The sequence below is a fragment of the Salmo salar genome, chromosome 15 (assembly GCF_965601325.2).
Source record: "Salmo salar chromosome 15, fSalSal1, whole genome shotgun sequence".
NCBI classification, from domain to species: Eukaryota; Metazoa; Chordata; class Actinopteri; order Salmoniformes; family Salmonidae; genus Salmo; species Salmo salar.
In genome coordinates this window covers 106,720,179-106,741,956 of record NC_138305.1, presented here as the reverse complement: position 1 = coordinate 106,741,956, position 21,778 = coordinate 106,720,179, and the positions used below count along the sequence as shown (strand labels likewise).

At 42.4% G+C, this 21,778-nt stretch overlaps 1 protein-coding gene across 1 annotated transcript in view; it reads right to left on the bottom strand.

The window, feature by feature from the left end:
• Nucleotides 1–1,884: 1,884 nt before the first annotated feature.
• slc16a4 (solute carrier family 16 member 4) overlaps nt 1,885–21,778 on the bottom strand; it is a 77,051-nt gene continuing 57,157 nt past the window's right edge. The window contains exons 8-10 of the mRNA XM_014147383.3: nt 21,181–21,392; nt 13,295–13,388; nt 1,885–8,121 (exon numbers count right to left, since the gene is read on the bottom strand). Of these exons, the coding sequence (XP_014002858.2) occupies nt 7,895–8,121; nt 13,295–13,388; nt 21,181–21,392 (533 nt within the window). The 3' untranslated portion in view covers nt 1,885–7,894. The remainder of the gene's footprint in view (nt 8,122–13,294; nt 13,389–21,180; nt 21,393–21,778) is intronic.

The following is a 21,778-nucleotide window of genomic DNA, read 5'->3' as shown; positions in this document are numbered from 1 at the left end:
TGTTGTAGTACCACCTGCTAACAGTAACTGTGTTGTAGTACCACCTGCTAACAGTAAGTAACTGTGTTGTAGTACCACCTGCTAACAGTAACTGTGTTGTAGTACCACCTGCTAACAGTAAGTAACTGTGTTGTAGTACCACCTGCTAACAGTAACTGTGTTGTAGTACCACCTGCTAACAGTAACTGTGTTGTAGTACCACCTGCTAACAGTAACTGTGTTGTAGTAGGACCTGCTAGCAGTAACTGTGTTGTAGTACCACCTGCTAACAGTAACTGTGTTGTTGTACCACCTGCTAACAGTAACTGTGTTGTTGTACCACCTGCTAACAGTAAGTAACTGTGTTGTAGTACCACCTGCTAACAGTAACTGTGTTGTAGTACCACCTGCTAACAGTAAGTAACTGTGTTGGAGTACCACCTGCTAACAGTAAGTAACTGTGTTGTAGTACCACCTGCTAACAGTAACTGTGTTGTAGTACCACCTGCTAACAGTAAGTAACTGTGTTGTAGTACCACCTGCTAACAGTAACTGTGTTGTAGTACCACCTGCTAACAGTAAGTAACTGTGTTGTAGTACCACCTGCTAACAGTAACTGTGTTGTAGTACCACCTGCTAACAGTAAGTAACTGTGTTGTAGTACCACCTGCTAACAGTAACTGTGTTGTAGTACCACCTGCTAACAGTAACTGTGTTGTAGTACCACCTGCTAACAGTAACTGTGTTGTAGTAGGACCTGCTAGCAGTAACTGTGTTGTAGTACCACCTGCGAACAGTAACTGTGTTGTTGTACCACCTGCTAACAGTAACTGTGTTGTTGTACCACCTGCTAACAGTAAGTAACTGTGTTGTAGTACCACCTGCGAACAGTAACTGTGTTGTAGTACCACCTGCTAACAGTAACTGTGTTGTGGTACTCTGTGGCTGAAAGGACATCCTATTATGTAATACATTAGGTGCACTTTATTTAGCCTTGCACAATGGAACGAATGTAATAGTCCCCAAAGTTCAAACCCCACCCATTTGACACTCCAGGCAGGCTCCATCAAACTCTCCTCCAGTTGTAGCAGTATATTATACTTGAGATGACCACCATGGTATTATCACTCACTAGCGTCTGACAGTGTTTCCAGTTTTAGATCAAAACAGATGTGACAACGGATTGCCCCAAGGCTGAGATGGTAAGTTCCGGATAAAGATACATCGTGTGTCAGGCATATCAATAAGGCAGATGGAGGGTTGCTGTCAACAAAATGGCTCCTGGTGAAGACCCCCAGACCATCACCTGCCGTTGTTCCCTTGTGCAAGGCGCTGACCTTGTGCCTCGCTACGTGTCTGTATGGGAGGGATCTGAATATCAGAAGATTCATTTATGTTTCTCACAAAATGGATAACAAAATATCTATTCTGTTCTAGTCGATTTCTCTGTTCCCTATAGAGTATCATCACTTCTAGAGGATATACTGGACTCTGGAACATCCAAGACACTGTCAGACACCTCAGAATGTAAGTACTACCCACAACATATATTTTATGTTACCCTCTACATAATGTTATCTATACTATTAGAAACTCAGTGCTGTTGAAATGAACAATCCACATTCTGTTCACCTCTTTACTTCTCATAACATTTTCCAATTATATATATATATATATATATATATATATATATTTTTTTTTTATTTTTTTTAATATTTTGATTGATTTAATTTGCTTATAAGATGATTGTTTACATTTGACTCATCATATCTGGTCTGATATACATTGTTTTGTATTGGTCATTCTCTTAATAAAAAGTGATTTTGGTGCAATTTGTTTGTGTGTGAGAATGATTTTCTCCAGGTGTCTGAATAGAAGCAGAAATGACCCTAACAAACCTCACCATCCATGTCACCTGTCACTTTATTGCAATAGTAACTATTATGAATATGATTGGTTAAGCATGTTTTCTAGTATGTAAAATGTCAAGTCATCATCTTGTCTGACAAGAAATTATTGCAATCTGAATACAATATCAACATCAAATACATTTCTAGGTGTTACCAATATACATTTAAGAACTTGACTTTTTAAGGGTTGCATTTGTTCTTGTTTTCTTGAAAACAATTGTTGGACAAAATTTATTTTTCAGGATATTGCTTAAACCATGGTTTCTTTATAATACACCACACTGGGTTCAGACAGTAAATAATATAATAATACCATAAACACATCTACTTTTAAAGCATCAAAATATCCTTTTTACACACAATTTAACATTAACATTCAGTGGGCCCACAATCACTTCTTGGAAATCACACTGGAAGTGAACAAACAGCTAAGTCCCAAATGGCACCCTATTCCATATATAGGAGCACTACGTTTAACCAGAACCTATAGGGCTCTGGTTAAAAGTGCATTATATAGAGAACAGGGTGCCATTTCGGACTTACAACACTGAGCTCTCTTGGCATCCATTTTAGGAGTGAGCAGAGCTGCTGCGTGTGCATCACGGTTAATGGGAGAATGTGTTAAAACAATACAAAGAGCTGTGCAGGCAGGACGCTGATGAGCTTTGTGAGAGTGAGCTGAGGGGGAAGAGAGATTTGGTACTAGTTAATGATGCAGCGTTCTTTGAGTTGAAGCTTTTTAGCGCCACTAGAGGGCGGTAGAAAACAAAAATGAAATGTTCATCACTTAATTTTGAACCAAACTGGTCAGTGTTCCTCAAACTTTTTTGTACCAAGGACCGGGGACTGGTCAGCAGTATCTCACGGACCGGCACATGTCCAGGGGTTGAAAAACACTGAACTATGTACATACAGTATACAGTACTTAGGAACATTTAGTGAATAATGGGAAATCATTGTAACTGTCAAACAATTTGATCTAATATTGAGCTAGTATTAAACATGTTGAGCTAGTATTAAACATGTTGAGCTAGTATTACTTGTATTCAACATGTTGAGCTAGTATTACTAGTATTCAACATGTTGAGCTAGTATTACTAGTATTCAACATGCTGAGCTAGTATTACTAGTATTCAACATGCTGAGCTAGTATTACTAGTATTCAACATGCTGAGCTAGTATTACTTGTTTTGAGCTAGTATTACTAGTATTCAACATGCTGAGCTAGTATTACTAGTATTAAACACGTTGAGCTAGTATTACTAGTATTAAACACGTTGAACTAGTATTACTAGTATTAAACATGCTGACCTAGTATTACTAGTATTAAACATGCTGAGCTAGTATTACTGGTATTAAACATGCTCAGCTAGTATTACTAGTATTAAACATGCTGAGCTAGTATTAAACATGCTGACCTGGTATTACTAGTATTAAACATGTTGAGCTAGTATTACTGGTATTAAACATGTTGAGCTAGTAGTTACTGGTATTAAACATGTTGAGCTAGTATTACTAGTATTAAACATGCTGACCTAGTATTACTAGTATTAAACATGCTGAGCTAGTATTACTAGTATTAAACACGCTGAGCTAGTATTACTAGTATTCAACACGCTGAGCTAGTATTACTAGTATTAAACACGTTGAGTTAGTATTACTGGTATTAAACATGTTGAGCTAGTATTACTAGTATTAAACATGCTGACCTAGTATTACTAGTATTAAACATGTAGAGCTAGTATTACTAGTATTAAACATGTAGAGCTAGTATTACTAGTATTAAACATGCTGACCTAGTATTACTAGTATTAAACATGCTGACCTAGTATTACTAGTATTAAACATGCTGAGCTAGTATTAAACATGTTGAGCTAGTATTACTAGTATTAAACATGTTGAGCTAGTATTAAACATGTTGAGCTAGTATTACTAGTATTAAACATGTTGAGCTAGTATTAAACATGTTGAGCTAGTATTGGGCTAGCTAGTACTGCATTACTACATTTGAACCTAGTGTTTCTGAGAGAGTTTTAGGTGTAGATTATGGATGTGTCTTTGGCTCACAGTATACAGGAGGGTTAGTAAACATACCGTTATTTATAATAAAGGCAAATAGTGGTGATAAACAGTGAACCAGTAGACTGACAAAACATTAAAACATTAAAAAAAACAACCGATAGACTAGACTCCCATATATAATACATTGCATTGTCAATTCTGTATGCCTGGAGTTGTGACACTGAAGTAGCCTACAACAGCATTTCATTTCCTCATTTTACCAGTTCTACTACAGTATATGGGGTAGTAACATCTAAAGAATATATATTATCTGGGCTATAATAAGTCAATAATAGTCTGAGTGCCAATCTGTTTGTTCTCTATTGCCAACTCCTTGTCGCTCAATTATGGTCAATACAGCACAAACAGACTGGCATGCAGGCTAAGCAAATAAAGTGTCTGTAAAGGCACTTGGTCAGTAGTTTACACAGTAAAACAGCACCAACCCAATTTACCCTGCTGTCCACCGAGTACATACGAAGTAAAGCCAGGTATTTCATCCAATTTAATTTACCTACATGTATGTAGCTTGGTCCTTGCCAACTTCTATGGTGTGGTTGGCATGCCAAACAGGCAAGACAGCACAAACCGATCTGGGACCAGGCTAACCTAAATTAGGGTCTGTGTACAAAGTCATCTCCCCTCAGTTGTATACCGTACATACTGAAATCCCACTGGGCAAAAACTGGTTGAATCAATGTTGTTTCCACAACATTTCAATCCAGTATGTGTTATTTCATAGTTTTGATGTATGTAGAAAATAGTAAAAATAAAGAAAAACCCTTGAATGAGTAGGTGTGTCCAAACTTTTGACTGGTACTGTATACCATACGGTATATACACTGAGTGGACAAACATTAGGAACACCTTCCTAATACGGAGTTGCACCCCCTTTTACCCTCAGAACGGCCTCAATTCGTCAGGGCATGGGACTCTACAAGGTGTCAAAAGCGTTTCACATGGATGCTGGCCCATGTTGACTCCAATGCTTCCCACAGGTGCATGAAGTTGGTTGGATGTCATTTGGGTGGTGGACCGTTCTTGATACCAGTGGAGGCTGTTGAGGAGAGGACGGCTCATAATAATGGCTGGAACGGAGCAAATGGAACGCCATCTAACCATGTGTTTGATGTATTTGATACCATTCCACTGATTCCACTCCAGCCATTACCTTGAACCAGTCCTCCCCAATTAAGGTGCTACCAACCTCCTGTGCTTGACACACATGGGACAGTGTTGAGCGTGAAAAACCCAGCAGCGTTGTAGTTCTTGACATAAATCGGTGCGCCTGGCACCTACTACCATACCCCGTTCAAAGGCACTTCAATATTTTGTCATGCCCATTTACCCTCTGAATGGCACACATACACAATCCATGACTCAAGGCTTAAAAATCCTTCTCTAACCTGTCTCCTCCCCCTTCATCTGAAGTGGATTTAACAAGTGACATCAGTAAGAGATCATAGCTTTCACCTGGATTCACCTGGTCAGTCTATGTCATGAAAAGAGCAAGTGTTGATCATGTTTTGTACTCTGTGTAATCTACAGTATATGGTATATAATCTATATGGTATGTAACCTATACCATGAACAAACAACAATCTCAAAATGCCTCAAAATGTATGTTTCCGTGTACAGGTATCAATAAAGAGGTATACCAAGACATTTGTTGAACAGGACTGTGTGCTATATTCCCTATTCAGTGCACTACTTTTGACTGGAGCCCTATGGGAGCTGTATGGGAGCCCTATGGAAGCTGTATGGGAGCCCTATGGGAGCTGTATGGGAGCCCTATGGAAGCTGTATGGGAGCCATATGGAAGCTGTATGGGAGCCCTATGATAGCCCTGTGGGAGCCCTATGGGAGCTGTATGGGAGCCCTATGGAAGCTGTATGGGAGCCCTGCTCAAAAGTAGTAAACTATATAGGGAATATGGTACCAATTGGGATGCATCCCAAGACTCTTTCATGGTGTACTTCATATCCATGGTGTACTTCATATCCATGGTGTACTGTATGTTGTACTGTATGACACACAGGGGTGTACGGTTTCTGATTAATATGGATGTGATTGTAGAGACTACAGTGACTGTTTTGTGTCAGGTTGTTGCCTTGTTCAATTCCTCCTCATACCGAAAGAAAAGTGTTCCAGCCACATTACTCAACACTACAATGAGATTTGTGTCGCAGGCGTCAGGCGATTCCATGAGAACACGAGGGAAAACATATATGTCCTAACAGAATAAGTGTAAATTTGGTTTATATTCAAAGTTACAAAACAGGATTATCTGTTTGCTGTCTCTCTTTATGGACTGAATGAAACTGCTTCATTATATCCACAACCATTATTAGACTATTCATATAGCTGTGGTCATCATCTCCTCAGTCCGTCAGTCAGCTAGCCAGTCATCCAGTCCGTCAGTCAGCTAGCCAGTCATCCAGTCCGTCAGTCAGCTAGCCAGTCATCCAGTCCGTCAGTCAGCTAGCCAGTCATCCAGTCCGTCAGTCAGCTAGCCAGTCATCCAGTCCGTCAGTCAGCTAGCCAGTCATCCAGCCAGTCAGTCAGCTAGCCAGTCATCCAGTCCGTCAGTCAGCTAGCCAGTCATCCAGTCCGTCAGTCAGCTAGCCAGTCATCCAGTCCGTGAGTAAGCTAGCCAGTCATCCAGTCCGTGAGTAAGCTAGCCAGTCATCCAGTCCGTCAGTCAGCTAGCCAGTCATCCAGTCCGTCAGTCAGCTAGCCAGTCATCCAGTCCGTCAGTCAGCTAGCCAGTCATCCAGTCCGTCAGTCAGCTAGCCAGTCATCCAGTCCGTCAGTCAGCTAGCCAGTCATCCAGTCCGTCAGTCAGCTAGCCAGTCATCCAGCCAGTCAGTCAGCTAGCCAGTCATCCAGCCAGTCAGTCAGCTAGCCAGTCATCCAGTCCGTCAGTCAGCTAGCCAGTCATCCAGTCCGTCAGTCAGCTAGCCAGTCAGTCAGCTAGCCAGCCATCCTGCCAGTCAGTCAGCAAGCCAGTCATCCAGTCCGTGAGTCAGCTTGCCAGTCATCCAGTCCGTGAGTCAGCTAGCCAGTCATCCAGTCCGTCAGTCAGCTAGCCAGTCATCCAGTCCGTCAGTCAGCTAGCCAGTCATCCAGTCCGTGAGTCAGCTAGCCAGTCATCCAGTCCGTGAGTCAGCTAGCCAGTCATCCAGTCCGTGAGTCAGCTAGCCAGTCATCCAGCCAGTCAGTCAGCTAGCCAGTCATCCAGTCCGTCAGTCAACTAGCCAGTCATCCAGTCCATCAGTCAGCTAGCCAGTCATCCAGTCCATCAGTCAGCTAGCCAGTCAGTCAGCAAGCCAGCCATCCTGCCAGTCAGTCAGCAAGCCAGCCATCCTGCCAGTCAGTCAGTTGGGTATTCCTTGGCTTTCTCCAAAGGAGCACGGTCATTTCAGCCCATCCAAAAGCTGGGTAACTTAGGTCCAGCTGGCACAGTCGGCACATGGAGGTCCAACTGGCACAGTCGGCACATGGAGGTCCATGCTTGTTTTATTAAGGAGAGTGAGAGAAAGGGTGGAAGCAGCCAACTCTGCCCTTCTTCCCTCTACACAATTCTGTGTGGCTCAGTTAATAAGAGCAATGGCTCTAGCAAGGTCACGGGTTCGATTCCCGCTGGGATCCCAAATACTAATAATGTCTGTACTCACTGTACTGTAAGTCACTTTGGATAATCGTCAAGCGTCTAGCATTTATTAAGAGCAGGAAGCCAACCCTGCCCTCCCTCCATCTAGATAGCCTTGATTCCAGGCTTGATGAAGTAGACTTAGGGAGTGCGATAATGTCCCAGCTAGATCAAAACGTTCTAAGGACCGTAGTGATTGTTAAGGCATGGTGATTGCCCTATGGTTATTTTGCATACAATATTCTCAGAACTTCCAAGGAACCAAATGTGAAAGCTGTGGTGAAACCACCATCTAGACAACGCCGTTGTTGTTCTTCAGGACAGGAAGCTCTGGTTTGGGGCAGAAGCAGCCGTTGGTTTTCCAGCTGGTGTCTGCGTTCCGGGCCTCGCGTCTCTTCCTCCTGCTCTGCCACCTCCTCGCCACTGGCTCCAGGAAGAGAGACACAGAGGACAGCAGATAACACCCCCCCGCCAGGTAGAAGGAGCAGTCATAGGTCTGGGTGTAGTCATACAGGAAACCTAGAGGATGGAAGACAAAGGAAGCGAAAAAGGGAGACGTCATTCAATGCTAAAAAGAGAGAAACGGACATCCTTCCCATGACACCACAAATGACAGAAGACACCGCCACAAAGGGAGGAGACCGTTAATAACGTCATTCAAACTGAAAGAAACTGACATCCCCGACACCACACATTATGACAGGAGACACCGCCACAAAGGGAGGAGACCGTTGGTAATGCCATTCAGGCTAATAACGTCACTTGTTGACTCAATGAGAGAAGCAATGGATACACACTGTAGATATAGAATTACTTGACATTTTAGATTCTATTTTTATGAAGACACACACACACAGAGAAACCGTTAATAACGTTAGCAATACCGAACAGAGAGAAACTGACATCCCCCTGGACACTACACGTTATAGTGACAAATGACACCACAGCAAAGGGAGACCGTTAGTAACGTCAACAGACTTCTCACTCACAATGTCAGAGTTAACTGTACTCAAAACGTGGGGGGGGGGGGGGGGGGGGTGGTAAACATAACTAACAATAACATCTGGCGTACATACTTACAGACAGAACATCATACAACTTCAAGAACTTTCTGGTCTAGAACTGAAAAACAATCTGCACAAGGCTACTCTCTGGGTGGTATGCTAACACACAGCCTGTATAGCTAGCTAGTTGTGGGGGGGGGGTGGGGGGGGTCTGGGTGGAATGCTAACACACAGCCTCTATAGCTAGCTAGTTGTGGGGGGGGGGGGGGGGGTCTGGGTGGAATGCTAACACACAGCCTGTATAGCTAGCTAGTTGTGGGTGGGGGGTGTCTGGGTGGAATACTAACACACAGCCTCTATAGCTAGCTAGTTGTGGGGGGGTCTGGGTGGAATGCTAACACACAGCCTGTATAGCTAGCTAGTTGTGGGTGGGGGGTGTCTGGGTGGAATGCTAACACACATCCTCTATAGCTAGCTGGTTGTGGGGGGTGTCTGGGTGGAATGCTAACACACAGCCTGTATACCTAGCTGGTTGGGGGTGGGGAGGTCTGGGTGGAATGCTAACACACAGCCTGTATAGCTAGCTAGCTGTCGGTCTGGGTGGAATGCTAACACACAGCCTGTATAGCTAGCTAGTTGTGTGTGGGGGGGGGGGGGGGGGGGGGGGGGTCTGGGTGGAATGCTAACACACAGCCTGTATACCTAGCTGGTTGGGGGTAGGGAGGTCTGGGTGGAATGCTAACACACAGCCTGTATAGCTAGCTAGCTGTGGGTCTGGGTGGAATGCTAACACACAGCCTCTATAGCTAGCTAACACACAGCCTGTATACCTAGCTGGTTGGGGGTAGGGAGGTCTGGGTGGAATGCTAACACACAGCCTGTATAGCTAGCTAGCTGTGGGTCTGGGTGGAATGCTAACACACAGCCTCTATAGCTAGCTGGTTGGGGGGGGGGGGGGGGGGGGGGTCTGGGTGGAATGCTAACACACAGCCTGTATAGCTAGCTGGTTGTGGGTGGGGGGGTGGGGGTCTGGGTGGAATGCTAACACACAGCCTCTATAGCTAGCTGGTTGTGGGTGGGGGGGGTGTCTGGGTGGAATGCTAACACACAGCCTGTATAGCTAGCTAGTTGTGGGTGGGGGGAGGTCTGGGTGGAATGCTAACACACAGCCTGTATAGCTAGCTGGTTGTGGGTGGGGGGGTGGGGGGTGTCTGGGTGGAATGCTAAGACACAGCCTGTATAGCTAGCTGGTTGTGGGGAGGGGGTGTGGGTGGAACGCTAACACACAGCCTGTATAGTTCACTGGTTGTGTGGGGGGGAAAGAGTTGTGGTTGTGTGTCGTGTGTGTGTGTGTCGGTGTCATGGTGGACTGCGGTGAGTTAAGTTCATCCTGCAGGACTAGCAGCATGGACGGTTAACATAGCAGCACGGTATTTCCTAACCCCAAACCCTGTAAGGGGTCACCAATAGTCACGTTTTGACCCTGGACTGTAGATCCCCTCTCAGGATGGCCTGACCAATTGGGAGACCCTCCCACCCCTCCCCAAAACCAACCCCCCTCTCTGTGTCAATAAGTTCAAGTGTACCTCTTCTACAGGTTTTGAAGTCAAAAGTCACCCGTAAGAGGAATGTAGCGTTATTTTTCCTGGAAATAGGCTTACATCAGTGTTCGTAGACCACAGTTTCAAGATGGGAAAGTATTTACAAAATGTTTCAGTTTGCCATTTATATCTAGTAGACACATGGATATAGCTAGGTCTCTGCAGAGTTACATTTGGACTGGTTTATACTTATTTATACTAGGTGATAAAATACCAGTTTGTCAATGTAGATCCCCTCTCAGCTCTCAAGACTCTCCTACCCCACTCTAATCCCCCTCTCTACAGTAGGTCATTGAGTTAAAGGGGGTTGAAGTTTTGACGGAAGGGGAATGCAGCTTTTTTTCCTGGAAATAGGCTTACATCTGTTCATAGACCACAGTTCCCAAGATGGGAAGGTGTTTACAAGATGTGAAGGTGTTTACAAGATGTGGAGGTGTTTACAAGATGTGAAGGTGTTTACAAGATGTGAAGGTGTTTACAAGATGTGGAGGTGTTTACAAGATGTGGAGGTGTTTACAAGATGTGGAGGTGTTTACAAGATGTGGAGGTGTTTACAAGATGTGGAGGTGTTTACAAGATGTGGAGGTTTTTACAAGATGTGGAGGTGTTTACAAGATGTGAAGGTTTTTACAAGATGTGAAGGTTTTTACAAGATGTGGAGGTGTTTACAAGATGTGAAGGTTTTTACAAGATGTGGAGGTGTTTACAAGATGTGAAAGTTTTTACAAGATGTCAAGGTTTTTACAAGATGTGAAGGTTTTTACAAGATGTGGAGGTGTTTACAAGATGCGGAGGTGTTTACAAGATGGTTTTTACAAGATGTGAAGGTGTTTACCAGATGTGGTGTTTACAAGGTGTAAAGGTATTTCTAAGATGTGACATATCTATTATAGTAGATGCATTGTAAAAAACATGTTTTTTACATAGCTAGGTCTGTATTTAGATTAGATCATATGTAGATTCGTTTATGCTAGTTTATACTACACTGAAAAAAAATAAACATAACATGCAACAATTTCAAAGATTTTACTGAGTTACAGTTCATATAAGGAAATCAGTCAATTGAAATAAATAAATTAGGCCCTAATCTAATACAGACATGTATCATAGACACTATAAAAAAAAAGTTGGGGCGTGGATCAGAAAACCAGTCTATCTGGTGTGACCACCATTTGCCTCATGCAGCACGACATCTCCTTCGCATAGAGTGGATCAGGCTGTTGATTGTGGCCTGTGGAATGTTGTCCCACTCCTCTTCAATGGCTGTGTGAAGTTACTGGAGATTGGCTGGAACTGGAACACACTGTCGTACACGTCCATCCATAGCATCCCAAACATTCTCAATGGGTTACATGTCTGGTGAGTATGAAGGCCATGTAAGAACTAGGACATTTTCAGCTTCCAGGAATTGTGTACAGATCCTTGCAACATGGGGCCGTGCGTTATCATGTTGAAACATGAGGTGGTGGTGGCGGATGAACGGCACGACAATGGGCCTCAGGATCTCATCACAGTATCTCTGTGCAATGAAATTGCCGTTGATAAAGGCAATTGTATTTGTTGTCCGTAGTTTATGCCTGCCCATATCATAACCCCACCGCCACCATGGGGCACTCTGTTCACAACGTTAACATTAGCAAACCGTTCGCCCACACGACACCATACATGCTGTCTGCCATCTGCTCGGTACAGTTGAAACCCAGATTCATCCATGAAGAGCACACTTCTCCAGCGTGCCAGTGGTATCGACGGTGAGCATTTGCCCACTGAAGTCGGTTACGATGCCGAACTGCAGTCAGGTCAAGACCCTGATGAGAACGAAGAGCACAAAGATGATCTTCCCTCAGTTTCTGACAGTTTGTGGAGAAATGATTCAGTTGTGCAAACCCACAGTTTCATCAGCTGTCCGAGTGGCTGGTCTCAGATGATCCCGCAGGTGAAGAAGCAGGATGTAGAGGTCCTGGGCTGGAGTGGCTACAACATTGGAGGAGGCATATGGTAGAGAAATTAACATTAAATTCTCTAGCAACAACTTTGGTAGGCTTTCCTGCAGTCAGCATGCCAATTGCATGCTCCCTCAAAACTTGAGACATCTGTGGCATTGTGTTGTGTGACAAAACTGCACATTTTAGAGCGGCCTTTTATTGTCCCCAGCAGAAGGTGCACCTATGTAAAGATCATTCTGTTTAAGATATGCCACACCTGGATTGTCTTGACAAAGGATCTAACAGGGATCTAAACAAATTTGTTCACAACATTTGAGAGAAATATGCTTCTTGTGCATAAGGAAAAAGTCTGGGATCTTTTATATCAGCTCATGAAACATGGGACCAACACTTTACATGTTGTGTTTATATTTTTGTTCAGTATAGTTTATGATAATGAAATACTAGTTTATCAATGGGAGAGAAAAGAGGGAAGCCCTCTGAGAATACCTTGGCTGGTGTTGGCATTGAGAAACCCATGATCACCTACAGTAACCTGGGCCATTCATCAACATATCAGAGTAGGAGTTCTGATCTGGGATCATAATGAATAAGATTACATGGATAAGGGGGGACCTGATAAGGGGGGACCTTTTTTTAAAAAGTTGAAACAGTCTGGACTGGAACCAAATTATAAATGAACACAACATTATTTTTCTAAGGCTATGCTGGCCTAGAAGGTTGGACGCTTCTACATCTGCATTGCTTGCTGTTCGGGGTTTTAGGCTGGGTTTCTGTACAGAACTTTGTGACATCAGCTGATGTAAGAAAGGCTTTATAAATACATTTGATTGATGAAACGTGAGCATGCATTTCTTCCAATCAACCTCCAAACAGCTAAACTATAGGTTATTTCTCACCTGGCTGTTTCTGTCTTCGAAACAAGAACACACACACACACACACACACACACACACACACACACACACACACACACACACACACACACACACACACAGATGATTGAGTTATACAAGAATGTGTGTGTGTGTGTGTGTGTGTGTGTGTGTGTGTGTGTGTTCTTGTTTCGAAGACAGAAACAGCCAGGTGAGAAATAACCTATAGTTTAGCTGTTTGGAGGTTGATTGGAAGATTCCCTCACCTGCGAGAGGAGGTCCTGTCAGACAGCCGAGGCCTACGAAGAACATAGAGAATCCCATGGAGTTGTTGAGTTTTTCTTGTCCTACCAGGTCCACCTGAGGAGGAAATGAACCCAGAAACATTGGTCTGACTAACTAGTCTGTGTTACTAAACTAACTATGTAGGAACACAACATAGAACATGTACATCAAAACAAATTTGTATTATGGATCGATCATATCTTTTTTTTTTACCATTTCTTTACTTTTTACTTTCCACATTTTGTTGTGTTACAGCCTGAATTTAGGCTGTGGCGTATTGCATTAGCATCAAATAGCCCCCGCGATATGCAACTTTTCAGGGAAGTCAGGAACCAATACACGCAGTCAGTTAGGAAAGCTAAGGTTAGCTTTTTCAAACAGAAATTTGCATCCTGTAGCACTAATTCCAAAAAGTTTTGGGACACTGTAAAGTCCATGGAGAATAAGAGCACCTCCTCCCAGCTGCCCACTGCACTGAGGCTAGGAAACACTGTCACCACCAATAAATCTACGATAATCGATAATTTCAATAAGCATTTTTTATTGGCTGGCCATGCTTTCCACCTGGCTACCCCTACCCCGGGCCAACATCTCAGCACCCCCCGCAGCAACTTACCCAAGCCCCCCCGCTTCTCCTTCACCCAAATCCAGATAGCTGCTGTTCTGAAAGAGCTGCAAAATCTGGATCCCTACAAATCAACTGGGCTAGACAATCTGGACCCTCTCTTTCTAAAATTATCCGCCGAAATTGTTGCAACCCCTATTACTAGCCTATTCAACCTCTCTTTCGCATCGTCTGAGATCCCCAAAGAATGGAAAGCTGCTGCGGTCACCCCCCTCTTCAAAGGGGGAGACACTCTAGACCCAAATTGCTACAGACCTATATCCATCCTGCCCTGCCTTTCTAAAATCTTCGAAAGCCAAGTTAACAAACAGATCACCGACCATTCGAATCCCACCGTACCTTCTCCACTATGCAATCTGGTTTCCGAGCTGGTCATGGGTGCACCTCAGCCACGCTCAAGGTCCTAAACGATATCATAACTGCCATCGATAAAAGACAGTACTATGCAGCCGTCTTCATCGACCTGGCCAAGGCTTTCGACTCTGTCAATCATCGCATTCTTATCGGCAGACTCAATAGCCTTGGCTTCTCAAATGACTGCCTCGCCTGGTTCACCAACTACTTCTCAGATAGAGTTCAGTGTGTCAAATCGGAGGGCCTGTTGTCCGGACCTCTGGGAGTCTCTATGGGGGTGCCACAGGGTTCAATTCTCGGGCCGACTCTTTTCTCTGTATATATCAATGATGTCACTCTTGCTGCTGGTGATTCTCTGATCCACCTCTACGCAGACGACACCATTCTGTATACATCTGGCCCTTTGGACACTGTGCTAACAAACCTCCAAACGAGCTTCAATGTCATTCAACACTCCTTCTGTGGCCTCCAACTGCTTTTAAATGCCAGTAAAACTAAGTGCATGCTCTTCAACCGATCGCTGCCCACACCTGCCCGCCCGTCCAGCATCACTACTCTGGACGGTTCTGACCTAGAATATGTGGACAACTACAAATACCTGGGTGTCTGGTTAGACTGTAAACTCTCCTTCCAGGCTCACATTAAGCATCTCCAATCCAAAATTAAATCTAGAATCGGCTTCCTATTTCGCAACAAAGCATCCTTCACTCATGCTGCCAAACATACTCTCATAAAACTGACTATCCTACCGATCTTTGACTTTGGCGATGTCAATTACAAAATAGCCTTCAACACTCTACTCAGCAAACTGGATGTAGTCTATCACAGTGCCATCCGTTTTGTCACCAAAGCCCTATATACTACCCACTACTGCGACCTGTATGCTCTCGTTGGCTGGCCCTCACTACAAATTCGTTGCCAATCCCACTGGCTCCAGGTCATCTTAAGTCTATGCTAGGTAAAGCTCCGCCTTATCTCAGCTCACTGGTCACCATAGCAACACCCATTCGTAGCACGCGATCCAGCAGGTATATTTCACTGGTCACCCCCAAAGCCAACACTTCCTTTGGCCGCCTTTCCTTCCAGTTCTCTGCTGCCAATGACTGGAACGAATTGCAAAAATCACTGAAGCTGGAGACTCATATCTTCCTCTCTAACTTTAAGCATCAGCTGTCGGAGCAGCTTGCCGATCACTGTACCTGTACACAGCCAATCTGTAAATAGCGCACCCAACTACCTCATCCCCATATTGTTATTTATCCTCTTGCTCTTTTGCACCCCAGTATCTCTACTTGCGCATCATCATCTGCACATTATCACTCCAGTGTTAATGCTAAATTGTAATTATTCTGCCTCTATGGCCTATTTATTGCCTTACCTCCCTACTCTTCTACATTTGCACACACTGTACATCGATTTTTCTATTGTGTTATTGACTGTACGTTTGTTTATGTGTAACTCTGTGTTGTTGTTTTTGTCACACTGCTTTGCTTTATCTTGGCCAGGTCGAAGTTGTAAGTGAGAACTTGTTCTCAACTGGCCTACCTGGTTAAATAAAGGGGAAATAAAAATAAATAACTAATATAAATGTAAAATTGATTGAGATGTTGTGTCACTAGCCTACACACAATACCCCATAAAGTCAAAGTGGAATTATGTTTTTCCAAATTTCGACGAATTAATTAAAAATGAAAAGCTGAAATATCTTAAGTCAATAAGTATTCAACCCCCTTCTTAGGGAAAGCCTAATTTAGTTCAGGAGTAAACATTTGCTTAACAAGTCACATAATAAGTCACATGGACTCACTCTGTGTGCAATAACAGTGTAACAGTGTAATAACAATGATTTTTGAATGACTACCTCATCACTGTACCCCAAACATACAAAGATCCCTCAGTCAAACTGTGAATATCAAACATGGATTCAACCACAAAGACCTAGGAGGTTTTCCTATGCCTCGTAAAAGAAGGGCACCTATTGGTAGATGGGTATTGTGACGTTATTAATTACACTTTTGGATAGTGCATCAATACACCCAGTTACTACAAAGATACAGGCGTCCTTCCTAACTCAGTTGCCAATGGTGACTTTAAAACAGTTACAGAGTTGAATGGCTGTGATAATAGCAAACTGAGGATGGATCAATAAAATAGTAGTTAACAACATTGTGGTTAATCCACAATACTAACCTAATTGACAGAGTGAAAAAAAAGGAAGCCTGTACAGAATATGCAACAAGGCACTAAAAGTAATACTGCCAAAGAATGTACAAAGTGTTAAATCCAATACAACACATTACTGAGTACCACTCTCCATATGTTCAAGCATAGTGGTAGCTGCATCATGTTATGGGTATGCTTGTAATTGTTAAGGACTTTTTTTCAGGATAAAAAAACGAAAGGAATTGAGCACAGGCAAAATCCTAGCGGAAAACCTGGTTCAGTCTGCTTTCCACCAGTCACTGGGATATTAATTCACCTTTCAGCAGGACAATAACCTAAAACACAAGGCCAAATCTACACTGGAGTTGTTTACCAAGACGACATTGAATGTTCCTGAATGGCAGAGTTACAGTTTTGACTTAAATCTGCTTGAAAATCTATGGCAAGACCTGAAAATGGTTGTCTAGCAATGATCAACAACCAACTTGATAGAGCTTGAAGAATTTAGAAATAAATAATGGACAAATGTTGCACAATCCAGGTGTGCAAAGCTCTTGAGACTTACCCAGAACGACTCATTCGCCAAAGGTGTTTCTAACAGGTATTGACTCAGGGGTGTGAACACTCCCCCCCCCCCCCCAATACATTTGCATAAATTTCTAAAAACATGTTTTTACTCTGTCATTATGGGGTATTGTGTGTAGATGGGGGAGAAAAAAATCTATTTAATCCGTTTTGTATTTAGGAAGTAACACAAGAAAATGTGGAATACGTCATGTGGTATTTAAATACTTTCTGAAGGCACTGTATTAAAATTAAACTGAAAAATAATGCTCTTCATATCTAATGTGTATAAGTCAGGGCACTCCAACCCTGTTCCTGGAGAGCTACCCTGCTGTAGGTTTTTACTCCAACCCTGTTCCTGGAGAGCTACCGTCCTGTAGATTTTTTCTCCAACCCCAATCTAGCGCACCTGATTTAAATAATTAGCTGGTTGATAAACTGAATCAGGTTAGTTACAACTGGGGTTGGAGTTAAAACCTACAGGATGGTAGCTCTCCAGGAACAGGGTTGGAGTTAAAACCTACAGGAGGGTAGCTCTCCAGGAACAGGGTTGGAGTAAAAACCTACAGGAGGGTAGCTCTCCAGGAACAGGGTTGGAATAAAAACCTACAGCAGGGTAGCTCTCCAGGAACAGGGTTGGAGTAAAAACCTATAGCAGGGTAGCGCTCCAGGAACAGGGTTGGAACAAAAACCTATAGCAGGGTAGCGCTCCAGGAACAGGGTTGGAGTAAAAACCTATAACAGGGTAGCTCTCCAGGAACAGGGTTGGAATAAAAACCTACAGCAGGGTAGCTCTCCAGGAACAGGGTTGGAAAGCCCTGGTATGTGGTGTACTGTCACAGCGATAAGAAGAGTGGGTCCATGCATTTATATTTTAGTCATTTAGCAGACACTCTTATCCAGTGCGACCTACAGTAGTGAGTGCATACATTTTGAGATTAGTCCCCCATCAAACCCATGCTCTACCAACTGAACCACAAGGGACCATGCCACTGCTTGAGGTGAGTACCCATGGTAGCTAACCTCCTTCCACTACACCACTTAGTTCACACACACACACACACACACACACACACACACACACACACACACACACACACACACACACACACCTCGGACGCTTTTATCGAAAACAACTTACAGTCCTCTAGTCTCTATTTCCCATCATATATTACCTACAATAATCTGTTAAATCACACAATATGACTAGAGGAATTAAAGACTAGAGGAATTAAAGACTAGAGGAATTAAAGACTAGAGGAATTAAAGACTAGAGGAATTAAAGACTAGAGGAATTAAAGACTAGAGGAATTAAAGCGGAATTAAAGACTAGAGGAATTAAAGACTAGAGGCATTAAAGACTAGAGGAATTAAAGACTAGAGGAATTAAAGACTAGAGGCATTAAAGACTAGAGGAATTAAAGACTAGAGGAATTAAAGACTAGAGGAATTAAAGACTAGAGGAATTAAAGACTAGAGGAATTAAAGACTAGAGGAATTAAAGGGAATTAAAGACTAGAGGAATTAAAGACTAGAGGAATTAAAGACTAGAGGAATTAAAGACTAGAGGAATTAAAGACTAGAGGAATTAAAGACTAGAGGAATTAAAGACTAGAGGAATTAAAGACTAGAGGAATTAAAGGGAATTAAAGACTAGAGGAATTAAAGACTAGAGGAATTAAAGACTAGAGGAATTAAAGACTAGAGGAATTAAATACTAGAGGCATTAAAGACTAGAGGAATTAAAGGGAATTAAAGACTAGAGGAATTAAAGACTAGAGGAATTAAAGACTAGAGGAATTAAAGACTAGAGGAATTAAAGACTAGAGGAATTAAAGACTAGCGGCATCAAAGACTAGAGGAATTAAAGACTAGAGGAATTAAAGGGAATTAAAGACTAGAGGAATTAAAGACTAGAGGAATTAAAGACTAGAGGAATTAAATACTAGAGGAATTAAAGACTAGAGGAATTAAAGACTAGAGGAATTAAAGACTAGAGGAATTAAAGACTAGAGGAATTAAAGACTAGCGGCATCAAAGACTAGAGGAATTAAAGACTAGAGGAATTAAAGGGAATTAAAGACTAGAGGAATTAAAGACTAGAGGAATTAAAGACTAGAGGAATTAAAGACTAGAGGAATTAAAGACTAGAGGAATTAAAGACTAGAGGAATTAAAGACTAGCGGCATCAAAGACTAGAGGAATTAAAGACTAGAGGAATTAAAGGGAATTAAAGACTAGAGGAATTAAAGACTAGAGGAATTAAAGACTAGAGGAATTAAAGGGAATTAAAGACTAGAGGAATTAAAGACTAGAGGAATTAAAGACTAGAGGAATTAAAGACTAGAGGAATTAAATACTAGAGGAATTAAAGACTAGAGGAATTAAAGACTAGAGGAATTAAAGACTAGAGGAATTAAAGGGAATTAAAGACTAGAGGAATTAAAGACTAGAGGAATTAAAGACTAGAGGAATTAAAGACTAGAGGAATTAAAGACTAGAGGAATTAAAGACTAGAGGAATTAAAGACTAGCGGCATCAAAGACTAGAGGAATTAAAGACTAGAGGAATTAAAGGGAATTAAAGACTAGAGGAATTAAAGACTAGAGGAATTAAAGACTAGAGGAATTAAATACTAGAGGAATTAAAGACTAGAGGAATTAAAGACTAGAGGAATTAAAGACTAGAGGAATTAAAGACTAGAGGAATTAAAGACTAGAGGAATTAAAGACTAGCGGCATCAAAGACTAGAGGAATTAAAGACTAGAGGAATTAAAGGGAATTAAAGACTAGAGGAATTAAAGACTAGAGGAATTAAAGACTAGAGGAATTAAAGACTAGAGGAATTAAAGACTAGAGGAATTAAAGACTAGAGGAATTAAAGACTAGCGGCATCAAAGACTAGAGGAATTAAAGACTAGAGGAATTAAAGGGAATTAAAGACTAGAGGAATTAAAGACTAGAGGAATTAAAGACTAGAGGAATTAAAGGGAATTAAAGACTAGAGGAATTAAAGACTAGAGGAATTAAAGACTAGAGGAATTAAAGACTAGAGGAATTAAATACTAGAGGAATTAAAGACTAGAGGAATTAAAGACTAGAGGAATTAAAGACTAGAGGAATTAAAGACTAGAGGAATTAAAGACTAGCGGCATCAAAGACTAGAGGAATTAAAGACTAGAGGAATTAAAGACTAGCGCCATCAAAGACTAGAGGCATCAAAGACTAGAGGCATCAAAGACTAGAGGCATCAAAGTGTCATGACTTCTATTCTGAACTGGTTTGAAGGAAGTTTGAAGGACGTGTTAAGACGTACAAGAGCATGATGGCTGTTGGCTGACTTGTGTTGATTCATACACTTGCTTTTTTGCTTTGTCTGAGTGTGTTTGACTGGGAGTGAGGTGAGATAACAGACCCCATCTACAGACACATTCTCCATCTCATATCACTCCGCATGTCCAAGGCCACACACACACACACACACACACACACACACACACACACACACACACACACACACACACACACAAACTCCGCTCAATGGCTGGATTGTGTGAAACGGCATAGATCAGCAAAAAAAGTGATCAGATTCTTCAAAGACCCTGTTCCGAATGGTTGGTCAGCTATTTTAAAAAGACTGTTATCTCTCTCAATAGATATCACTAGTGCTGCATTCTAATCCGAATCAGAAAACTTTATTAACATGGAACAAATGTTACTAGCAATTCCTCTCAAGAAATCTCTCTCTTATCTCCCCTAAATGGTTATTTTATTTATCTTCATTGATTGGTGAGTGGTATCTAAGTTACCTTGAAAGAAAATAAGAATTTGCACGCTTTGCCAGTATCACTAGATTATTAAGTATGGCCTTGTCTCTCGGCTGCTGATATGTAAACTCACACGTAGTCTGTAAGTTTTCTTTTCTTAAAATAAATCATCGAATTACTCAGCTAGAAATAGAAAATGAATGCCCTTTTTTTTCCCCAATTATTGAATTGGAATTTCAGTTAACTTCCTGAATTGACTGACTGAAATTCTTCGACTCGATCCCAACCTAGGACCCGCAGTAGCAGTGCCATGTAACCGCCGCAGAACATGGCTTAATAGACAAAACACTGGTATATGTTCAGGCTTGTGCTTTGTGTGGTGTGTGATTCTTACCAGGACAGGCAGTAACAGTGCCATGTAACCACCGCAGAAGATGGCAAAGAAAACAGCGTAGACCATGAGCAGGATGTAGGTGTTAGCCAGCGGGGCAAACAGGTTGACCACTCCACACAGGATCAGGTAGGCCTTGTGGTAGTGGTACTTATGGAACAGGTTTTTATCCGCTAGCCAACCAGAGCCTAGCTGGGCTATAGTCTCTGTGATACCTGGAGGGAGAGGATAGGGAAAAGGAGGGGGAGAAGAAGAGGGAGAAGGAGAGGGAAAAGGGGAGGTAGAGAGAGAAAGAAAGGGGGAGGGAGAAGGAGAGCGGGAGAGGGGGAAGGAGAGGTGGGAGAGAGGGAGAAGGAGAGGGAGAGGGGGAAGAAGAGGGAGGAGGGAGAAGGAGAGGTGGGAGAGAGGGAGAGGCACAGACATAACAAGTCGCTTCAGCAAAATGCAGAGTTGGGGAAGCTACTCTGAAAATATAATTTACCAAGCTACCAAATACTTCTCACTGGAAGAAGTTAAGCTACACTAAAGCTACCTTTAAGAAACATATAGTTTACTTAGCTAAAGTTACTTTGAAAATGTAGTTCACTACATCCAAACTACA